This window comes from Leuciscus leuciscus (assembly GCF_965113295.1).
Source record: "Leuciscus leuciscus genome assembly, chromosome: 25".
Classification (NCBI taxonomy): Eukaryota; Metazoa; Chordata; class Actinopteri; order Cypriniformes; family Leuciscidae; genus Leuciscus; species Leuciscus leuciscus.
In genome coordinates, this window is record NC_138724.1 from 22,583,132 (window position 1) to 22,595,140 (window position 12,009).

A 12,009-nucleotide genomic window follows, 5' to 3' on the forward strand; every position below is an offset into this window, starting at 1 on the left:
CAACAAAATGCAAACACACAATAACGTTTCAAAAGATTGGTACGAATTATTATATATATTTTTAAAGAAGTCAGACCAAAGCTGCACTTGTTTGATCATAAGTACGATAAAAACAGTAATATTATTACAACTGAAAATAACTATTTTATTTGACTATCTTTAGTGTCACATGATCCTTCAAAAATCATTCTAATATGCTGATTTGCTGCTCAAGAGACATTTATTATCATTATCAAAGATGAAAACAGTTGTGCTGCTTAATATTTTTGAGTGATACTTTTTTCCTCCACAATCATTTAATGGATATTTGAAAGAAATATTTTGTTGCCTTATGAATGTCTTTACTGTCACTTCTGATCAATTTAATACATCTTTTGTAGAATTAAATGAGTTCATTTCTAGGTCTTTTTAACTGAAGAACACGTAAGAGCGACATTTTCATACGGGTTATAGATTCATTGTCAGGCCTAAAATGAGATTTATGTAATTCAACCACAAAAATTTTATTTACATAAGTCATTTCCTCATTTACTCTCCCATGGCTTGTCTATTGTGCATGTACAATAGCACAGAAACCTTTTGTTAGTTTTGTAATTATATGCAATCTCTATCGGATTATCTATGTCATCCCATCGACGAATTCCAGAGCAATCAGAATCTACAATCAAAACACAATGGAAGAGAGAGACGGCCTCCGTCTGCTCCCACCATCACCTCCTGACCAAGAACAATCCTCGGGTCATTAGAATTCTCCCCTCGCTTGTTTGATAAAGAGTCTTAGCGGCTTGAATTTTAAAAGCCTAATTTTGCAAAAAAAAAAAAAACCCAGCTTCAGTTGGGTCTGGAGAAGACATCTCTGCTCTATTCAAATCAAAAAGCAATGAAACAAACTCATTCAGACACGAAGCTGCTATTCTGACACAAGTTCAAGATGCATTCAAATCACTATATTCATGAACAGCGGATTGTGCCTTAAAGTTGATTTGACCAATTTCAGTTTCAGAAACTTCATTTTCTATGAACCCCAACCAAACTTTGATGCCACCATCAAAACTTTACTTGATTAACACTACGCTCACAGAGAAATGCTACCATAAAACACAGCTACAATAATATATTTTCATATTTGGTAACATTTTAAAATATATATATATATTTTAACATTAGTTAACTGAACATAAGTACTTCAACAGCATTTATCTTAATTAATGTTAATCTCAGCATTTACTAATGCATTTTAAAGATCATAAATTGTATCTGTTAACACAAGTTAATGCACTGTAAACTAACATGGACATTTTTATTAACGGACATTAACAAAGGTTAATAAATGCTGTAAAAATCTATTGTTCATTGTTAGTTTGTGTTGGTTAATGCATTATTGTAAAGTGTTACGAATATGTATTTATAAATCCAAATATAAAATTATGAGTCTTAACTCTTTCCCCGCCAGTGTTGTTTTTTTTGGCAACTTTAATAAAGTTTATTTTAAAGTTTTTTTTTTAAATACCGCTAGCATTTTTTATCATTTTCACAAAATGTTCATGACCCCTAGACTATTTTGTTGTATGAATATCTGAACATGCAATATATCAAAAGAAAGAACTGACCCTCTGCTTTTACAGCAAACAGCAAACCCTGTTTTATTCTAGCTGCATGCATTCTTTTTATATCAACACTTGAATGTGGGTAAGTTTCATAAAAAAAGCAACATTTTGAGCAAAAAGCTGAGAGAATCACGTTTTTATATAAAATATCGGAGTCAGAACGATGATGAAAATATAGATGGAGTAGATCGAGTCCATCAACACCCCCAAAGATTCACACTCCTATAGCTCATCCTGGGTCGACATTTCACTCAGTAACGTTAGGCAGTTTTGATTTATATGCTTACATATGCTATCGCTTGTTTCTGCTTCTTCTTCACATGTGCTTTGATCCAGAGATTCTGTATGTGTAATAGCGCCCCCTACGTATAACAGTGAAAACATGGAAAGCTGTAAAAAATATATATATATATAAAATGTACATCGGAATAAATATAATTGCAAGTCTGAAAATATACTGTATATATTCCGGATTTACATTTATAATTATAACTATAAATGAACTATGTAAATTGTGAAAATAGAGGCAATTCACACACACTTCCGACCTTGTGCGGACTCACAACGTTGGGAATACCAGGTACACACACACACACACACACACACACACACACACACACACACACACACACACACACACACACACACACACACACACACACACACACACACACACACACAAAGTGTGTTATTCTGTTATTCAATCGCAAAAAGATAGAAAAGATAGAAAAAATGCATTCACATGTTTTTACAGCAGTTATTCAATAATGCTAATAATAAAAACAAACAACAACAAAAACATTTAACAATTTCACAGCTTATATGGTTGGTTTCTTGGACAGAAGCATCTGCTTTATACATACTTTATACTCTCCCTAAATAAAAAGATTTATATCAGAACTGAAAAAAGTTTATAATAATAATCCCAAATTGATGAACTTTCACTAAATTAAGTTTATCTGTACTTTGTGATGAGGACAGATACAGTACAATTAATGCAGTTAAAAAGCATAAAGAGGCAGCAAGATGCTTCATGTTAATGACATTACTGATATTTTAGCTCATTAGAATGCAGAATCATGATTTAAATACACTAAAAAATGAGTTAAGTATATCTGGAGAGAGGTGTGCACAACCACATGGCATGTAATTGCTTCTCAAATCCCCTGGTTAAGACCTGCTCCAAATATATATATATATATATAAATAAAATAAAATATCATAAACTACTTACAATGGATTACAGTTTCACATCCATAAACTACTTATGAGGTGGCAGCAAGTAAGGATAAGACAGATAATACTACTAAAACTGTTCAAATATCATGATATTTCCAGAATTATGACACTGTGACTATAATAACTGCAGTCAAAAGTTAGTCAAGAAGAAATAAACCTGCAAACTAACTAGCAAAAGTAATCATTTATTTTTTACAAATAAAGGACATAAGTATATATTATGATATGTACTATACTAATATATGCAAATTTAATCAGTTTAAATAAAAAGATTATTTAGGATTTAATAATAATAATATTTGTGCCATTAGCAATTAAAAAAACATAATTTTAGGATTTAAACCTGTTCAAACTAGCAAAACGAATTATTTGTATGTACTTTAATAAATAATATATATTATAATAATTTACTAATAAATGTACTATACGAACATATACTCATATATTTAAATGCAGTCATTTTAATGAAATTATTTTAAGATTGAATTATTTAAAGTAAAAATTATTATTATTATTAATAATACTTATTACTATACAATTTTGTATTTTTGAAAGACCTGTATAATCACTATTTAAAGGAAAATTTTCATATATATATTTTTTTTTTACAAATCTGTGGTAAAACAAAATCAACAGGCATTTTAAAGACCTCAATGACATGCATTATTTCAAAATAATACATTTTCTACCCTGAACAAAATGTCAGGCTCTGCAAAAAAGTCCAAAGTTCCGGAAATAATTTCATTTGCAGATTAGAAGGGGCAAGCTGCGTGCGAGGGAGTGTTCGTGTCTGCGTGACGGCAGGGAACAGAGATTCAATCAGCTCTCTCCTGAGAGACGGCCATCGCTGCACAAGGATACGCAGCTCTTGTTTACAGTGTGTGCTCTCACAAACTATTACAGACACCTCATAAGAGATCTGCCAGCAAATATCTCCTAGAAGGCATTAAAATCAACGCCACTCAAAAGCTGTTTGCAGCCCACTTTTCAAGCTCTTATCTTCCCCTCCCTTCTCTGTCACTGCGTCTGAACGCATGCTAGTAAAAGATGTGCAGAGGTAGTTTCATTTTACAACACATCCTGCTATCAAGCCTGTTCATGCGGGGACTGTAACACAGGGAACAGCAGCTCTGAATTTTAAGTATGCTTATAATGATTCTTTTGGAGGGTCTGTCCAATTGTGCATTCATAATTAAACGTGCAACTGAACAACTATGGAATATGAAGTTCTGGCAAACTTTCAGAGGTGCAAAACAATTAGCGGAGCTTCCCTGCGGTTGATCGGTTCAGTGATTTTTGGTGGACTGTTTAGAAAAGAATTCCTAAGATGCCATTTCATGGACTAAAAAGTAGATTTGGCAAATAAATTTAGTGCAAATTTTTTTTTGCATAACTGCAATGTAAAAATGAACAACCTCTGGCTCATACGCAAAAATTAAATAGTTAAATTGCGTTAAATAGCTTGATAAAAAATATTCAGATAAGAATTATGTTAAAAAAAGAAGGAAAAAATACCACGGTGAACCAAAATTCCATAGTAAATACAAGTCATTTGACCTCATTTACAAAGATTTGGGGTATACAAAAATGTAATTTTTCTGAACCTATGTCCAACACACACATATGACAACTCATAAACCAGTAGCATCCCATACCAGAAATGCACTGCTCTCTTGATAGATAAAATGACTAAAATATAGTGCAATCAATTTCACACATTCACTTAGCGTAAACATTTAAAAAGTAAATAAAATAAAAATAATTATGCAATTAACAGCCCCTGACTTGATTATATATATATATATACACACACACGCACAATATGCTATATACAATACAATATATAATATTATTATAATATATATATTATATTAATATTAGTTTTTATTATATAATAACACTTCATGCATTTAGTAGCAGGCAACCATATAAAATATACAAAATATAAATAAATATAGTTTTATGCAAATATATGTGAATTTTTTTAAGTTTTAAATGTCATTTTTATATATAATATCACTTAATGCGTTAAACAGCAGGCTTGATAAAAAAATTTTTACAGAAAAAGAAAAAGAAAAAAAGAATTATGAAAAAATACCATGGTGAACCAAAATTCTAGAAATGCAAGTCATTTGTACATACGACATACATACATACGACAACTCATAAACCAGTACTCCCTCAGAAAAATATCTAAAGAATGAAGCCTGCCTTGGAAAGCAGTGTGATGCATGCCTATTTCTCTCTAAAGAATACTTAAATGCTCTAAATTAATTGAAATGAAGCAAGCTAACTGGCGGGTTCAACCTTCCTCAGTTTCCTGAAGGGCGACCATCATTTCAGAGTGGATTAACAAGTTAATGTAGTTTGTGGTAACTTTTGATGGAATAAGTTTCACAAGTCGGCTCAATTTTCATTGTTGGAATAGCTGAAGGTGCTGGGTGAATCTGAGGACAACATTGCAAAAGGATAAAACGGGCCAATTGGCATGTAAATTCAGCTAGAATTGTAGAGGAAATATTAAAAATGATAATAATCAATTGCTGTTGTTATTATTATTAGTGTTATTTCTTGTTTTTGCCTGTCTGTTTGTTTGTTTACCCTTCTAAAGATCCCCCTTTTGTCTCACAATTGAATGTGTTTCATGGTTGACTAAGCTTTCAACTTCGAGGCTTTGGCGAACCGCTCTGATGTGGGGGAAGAAAAGAAATCGAGCTCGGGAAGAATTACACAGCGAGCCAGAACATACCGTGGGGACTCATTTCCGAACTGCGTAATGAAAGAACTGAACAAATGTGTCAAGCTGTAATATAAGATGTCATGAAAGGTGTGGAGACGTTCAAAGCCGTTTTTATGAGAGCTTGTTATCTTCCGAGGGGTCTGGCATCAAAACGGCTTCTTGGACGATTTTAGTTCATTAGATAAGAAAACACTTGCTGGTAAGTGACGTCATCAGGAAGCGTTTCTAAGGAGACTAAAATTGAGGTCAGACACAAAAATTTAACTTTTCATTTTAAGGCCCAGCCGTTGATAGAAGCCCATTTCCGAATCTATTAAAAAAAAAGTCATGCTTTATTATTAGAAAATCAATTCTGTGGACTTTTTTTTGAACTATGAAAGCAAAAAAGCTGAACTTTTGACACAAAATACATAATAGACTTGAACATGAAGAGTGTTCATGTGAGCCGCAGGGCTTCATTTGAGATCTAGCAAGTATTGAGCGTTCTGTCGGGCTGCACAAAAGTGTTGGGCAGGAAAATAGCATCCATCTGAATGCGAATTGTTTCCCTCACAAACAAAAAGGGCTTCCTCTCAGCTCTGAAAGCGCTCGCTTCTCTTTTGTGTCTGGGGCTCGAGGTGAATTAACCATCCACATGACTTTGTCTGGGATGATTTTGGATGCATGCCGTCAGTAGAGCCGGCTTTCCTGGACTGACTCGCAAAAAGCACAAAAGGCACGACTAGAGCTGTGAAGTTGGCGGTCAATGCCTTTGAGTGGAAAGTGATATCCATCTGTTGTCATCTGCTGTGCTGACTGTCAAAAGAAACTGATCAAATCACTACAGACCTTAAAGCAGAAAAGACATCCTTAATAGAGACGGTTTCTCTCTCTCTCTCACACACACACACGTTGGGTTTTCATGTTTTATGGGGACTTTCCATAGACAATGATTTTTATACTGTACAAATGGTATATTCTATCACTAAACCCTATCCCTACCACTAAACACAACCATCACAGAAAACTTTCTGCATTTTTACTTTGTCAAAAAAACATTCTGTTTGATGTATAAGAAGTTTTCCTCATGGGGACCAATTACCTGGTTGCCCTACGTAGTGACATTTTTTACCATGTGGGGACTCACAACGTAGGGAATAACAGGTACACACACACACTTTTGTTTTGCTATACTTGGAGGCCCTCCGTAGACGTAATGGTTGTTATACTGTCCAAACATATTCTATTCTATTCTATTCTATTCTATTCTATTCTATATATCTGTATATTCTCTCCCCTTGCACTAACCCTATCCCTAAACCTACCCATCACACAAAACTTTTTTACACATTAATAAACAATTTATTATGTTTATTAATCAATTTGGTCCTCACAAGTATAGCAAAACACGCCCCCACACACAGCTGAAAATTAACCAAACTCTAACCCTAAAATACAACTGACTTTTTCATTATTTAGTGTCTTTTTTTAACCAATTTTCCTTTCAAAGATGTTCTTTTGGATAAAAAAAATGTATGCCGATAATTATTTTAATGTTATTGTCCGTAATTGATAGATGGCTTATATTAAAATGTTATACCATTTTGTCTGATTAAAAAAAAAAAAAAAAAAAAAATGCTGCGAGTGAGTTAGACATCACACTATTATAATGTACAGTATGAAAAACAGATATTCATTGTCAGATCTGGGAAATATTTATAAAATAATTATAAATCATATAAAAATAAACATTCGTCCATCCATTTGCCAAGACGCTTGTCCTATGTTAGGTCATGGGGATGGTACATCAAAACATAAACAGAAAAATCATAAATATAAAACATTTAATTAAATATAAAATCAATAATAAAAAAATACATATAAAAATAAACATCAAATAAATATTCAATATCGTCCGATATATATAAAATATTGGCCAATACTGAACAAAAACGATAACCAATATAAGTCGTGGAACACACATTTTTTCATTATTTGTCAAATGTCTAAGAACCATCTCCACCATAAGCTGGTGTGTGGTGGGCGTTCTGGCGCAATATGGCTGCCGTCGCATCATCCAGGTGGATGCTGCACATTGGTGGTGGTTGAGGAGATTCCCCCTTCTATGTAAAGCGCTTTGAGTGCTGAGAAAAGAGCTATGTACATGTAATGAATTATTAAATGTGCAGTTATTTCAGTCAAAGACTGAAATCGTAAAAGCGTATTTGTGTCTAAGAAAGTAAAAAAATTATGAGCTATATCTTACATCCATCTAAGCAGAGCTCAGCTGAACCAGACAAGGCTCATAAGCAGAATTCAACAGTTGTGCCTAACTGAGTTATGCAATACTCTCGAGTAAGACCAGTCAAGTTTACACTTTTCTCTTCAGTAAAGGGAAGAAGAAGAGGGGAACAATAGAAATGCCGTGAAATCCTGGAGAAGAGAGAGGGGTGGGATAATCTCCTCAGAACACTGAGCGGTCTGCGCGGACAAGATGTAACAATTCAAAACGCACACAAAAGGGATTTAATTGAACTTCGTAGAAATCAATAGCTCAGCTTTGGTCCATTTCATTCCATGACAGAAATCAAGACTCAAAGTGAATTTTAACTTGAGGATGCTGGGGAATGGAAAATAGAGGGAGAGGAGAGAAAGAGTGTGTGTAGGGAAGAAAGGAGTTGGAGAGACGTAAGGAAAACAGAGAAAGTGGCAGTGCTCCCAGGAAACCCCTTCAGTGGCAAATTGAAAACTTGAAAGGGAGCTGATGCACTTTGAATGAGTCTCTGTCCACGTCCCACAGCTCGAGATCATATTTAAAAAGCCAAAGTAAAATGGCTGCCTCACTTGGCAACAGCAACTCTGGAATATGACTCTTAAAGATCATTAACAAGGTCACTTTGGCAACGTGGTAAAGTGCATAGAATGCGGCATTTTACAGATATTCCTCATTCTATTTTTACACTACTAAGAAAAATAGAACCAAGAGTTATTACGTCAATGTTCTATTTGCATACTGACTGCTATTGGTTGGTTAATTATGTGAGAATTCAGTATGCAAATATAGACATCTACACAAGCTGCAGACAAAAAAAACAAGACGAGCAAGTCATGACAACAACAAAACACCTCTGATGCAGCATTTTACTTACCCAGAACCACATCCTAACATTTCAATTGACCCAAAACTTCAACATTTACTCCCCGTATATATTTCCTTCAGGACAAACACATTTTCTCACACTTTTCTGCAATTATTTCCGCTTTAAACCACCTAATATACTCCATCTACACATTGTTTGTAGAAAATTTCAGCCTTACATTTATGCATGTTAAGTTTTTATATTTTTCTTTTTTATAATTTAAGAAAGCCCCGCCTCCACTCACTCACACCAGCTCAGAGATCCACTCGGTTAACTTTACTGTAGAAGACTCTGCACAATGGCAAGTGGAAATACTGGTTTAATTCAGCCATATATGTTTGAACCAGAAACTGATTCAGAAGAAGAGATAGAGTGAATTATAGGGTTGCCTACAAGTCGAGGAATCAGAATCTGTCTACAACGTCGGACACATAACGGTAATTAATATGATTAGCCTTTGGCTTGACTACGTTATCAAACAGCTAATAATGTGCTGCTAATGTTACACAAACCATGTTCCCCTTCGCCACCTCAGAGTCAGGCCTTCTAACAATCAGCATCCTTAGAAACGCTTTGAACAACTCAGAACGTCAGTGGAGAAAGACATATAGTTCATCATAACATCGTAATGTACATCATATACATAATTCACCCGCTATATTGATAAATGTACCCGATTGTTCATATCAACAGAAAAATATAGCAGGATAACCTGGCTTCTCTTGAGACTCCCCTGTTTCGCAGCATAGTAATGATGACATGATAATGCCCGCCCCCCCTGTGACGTGATTGGTTACAAGGTGGTTTGTGACATAAGAGACACCGGCGATTTCAGACCACGTTCTTGAGATTGTCTTTGGGTCATTACAGTTTTAAGAAGAAAATCCTCTTCAATGGTGTTGAACTATGAATTTGCACATGGTTTGTCTTAAAACACATTACAAACACCACAGAGACATATAAACAACATTAAAAACTTGATTTTTTACCACAGAGGGACTTTAATAAAAAAAGTGAACCATTAATGCATCATCAATTTCTCTCTCCCTCTATAATGTTCCAAATGCTAATTTTAATAAAAACTTTAATGCTATTCCTTTGCTGCTGTGGGCTTGCACTGATATTCCTTTAGGAAATGCGCATCTAACTCTTATTTTCATTCTCCTCCACCGAAGCAGAATCGTTATCATAATATAGTTACAGACAATTATAGTCATCAAATATAAATCCCACAGGGCCAGCTGAATGTGCATATACAAAAAAAAAAAGAAAAGTGTCTGTTAGTATGCTAATTTCAAATAATTAAATGCAGCTGAGTAATTTGTGTATAGCAAAATAAAAAGATTTATCGTTCAAATGAATATTCCTACTTTTAAAGGGAATAGACAATAATTCTCAATAACCTTCATTTTTAACATTTTATTCAAGGGCATGTCTAATTAAACTCTACGGTATTCGCAAATTTGAAGCATCTGTATTTGTAGCAAACCCAGTTGAGAAGCACTGTTTTAAAGTCTTGAGTATAAACCATTGATTTAGAAAAACTTTTTATCGTGGTCTATTTTGACGAGTTTTGAAGCCCGAGACGTATGTGAGGTCAAAATATCTTCATTTAAAACTCACGTATTGGATTTGTGGTCGAGCAGCCTGTCGTCCAGGTCCAGCAGGGCAGGCGCGTGGTGGATCAGACGGCTGTTATAATGGATGGAGTTCCTCCTGAGGGTGAGAAGACTCTGGCTGAACTTCATTCCCATCTCCTCCAGCTCCCGCGTCCCTGTCTGCAAGCCCTGCGAGGTGAAAACATTTGAGATTTAAGATTGACAGACTGATTGATGGGGGCTGTCAAACAACATTTACAGACTTGTCTCTTAATTCTGGAGCCGTTTCGCAAGTGACCCTTCTGCGTTTTGCTCTGTGAACATTTATGAGATTTAAAAGACATGAAATTCATTGATTTAAAGAGAAAAATAACAAGTCAATCAAAACAAGGTTGTTAGATTCAAAACACCGAACAAAAACAGACAACAAAATCTAAATTTCAATACAAAACAAAAAAGAAAAATACAAACACAAACCAAATATAAAAAACAAAACAAAATATCAATATGTATCAATATTTTAAAATAAAATAGACAACAAAATGAACAATTCAGATGGTAAAACTAAAGGTTTATGAAAGAAAAGTTTATTATTAGCATTATTTGTTTGCAGATGGCACTTGGTTTGATATTTTTTAATCTAGTAACATTAAGTGAGCCTTCAGAGCCCAAATATCTTGTGTGGCCACTGTGTTTGCAGCCTTTTGTAGCACATTTGCTGAAATTTAGCTGAAAGTAGCATTTAGTCAGGTCCCAAAATGAATCTGCATTGACACCACAATGTTATTGCACACTTCCCGCTGTGCACAAACTCTCCTCTCATATAATGCACTGTTCCAGAAATAACCGTTAATGGAAATCCAGACACTAACAATATTTTCTGCCACTAGTAAACAAACACCGCACTGGCATTGAAACGTTCACGCTTTTCTAGGCACACAAACCCCAGCAATAACCCCATGAGTCCTGACTCAGTGGTTCAATGAGCTGTGGATTACTGCAGGTTAACAAAATCAATAAATCTGCAGCGTCTCCATGTTTCTCCAGCGCTCCACTCACTGGTGAAGCCAAAACAAGCATCTACTCATCTACGGGATAATTCATGCTTTCATCAAATTCAAACCAAAGCATCCATTATATGTATTTATGATATAAAATACATGTCTTGAAATACACTGTTATAATATATATATATATATATATATATATATATATATATATATATACACACACACACACACACACACACACACACACACACACACACACACACACACACACACACACACACACACACACACACACACACAACCGTTCAAAAGTTTGGGGTCAGTTAGATTTTTTTATGTTTTTAAAAGAAGTATCTTCTGCTCACCAAGGCTGCATTTATTTGATAAAAAAAAAACAAACAAAAAAAACAGTAATATTGTGAAATATTATGACAATTTAAAATGACTTTTCTATTTTAATATATTTTAAACTGTAATTTATTCCTGTGATCAAAGCTGAATTTTCAGCATCATTACTCCAGTCTTCAGTGTCACATGATCCTTCACAAATCATTCTAATATGATGATTTGATGCTCAAGAAACATTCATTATTATTATCAATGTTGAAAAGAGTGTACAACATTTTTTCAAAATTCTTTGATGAATAGAAAGTTCAAAAGAACAGCATTTATTTAAAATAGAATATTTTCTAACAT

At 34.1% G+C, this 12,009-nt stretch overlaps 1 protein-coding gene across 3 annotated transcripts in view; it reads right to left on the reverse strand.

The window, feature by feature from the left end:
• The window catches only part of agbl1 (AGBL carboxypeptidase 1), a 206,172-nt gene that overhangs the window by 11,602 nt on the left and 182,561 nt on the right, over positions 1 to 12,009 (reverse strand). For all 3 annotated transcript variants that reach the window (XM_082160183.1, XM_082160184.1, XM_082160185.1), the window contains one exon: positions 10,329 to 10,492. In XM_082160183.1, coding sequence (XP_082016309.1) covers positions 10,329 to 10,492 — 164 coding nt within the window. The remainder of the gene's footprint in view (positions 1 to 10,328; positions 10,493 to 12,009) is intronic.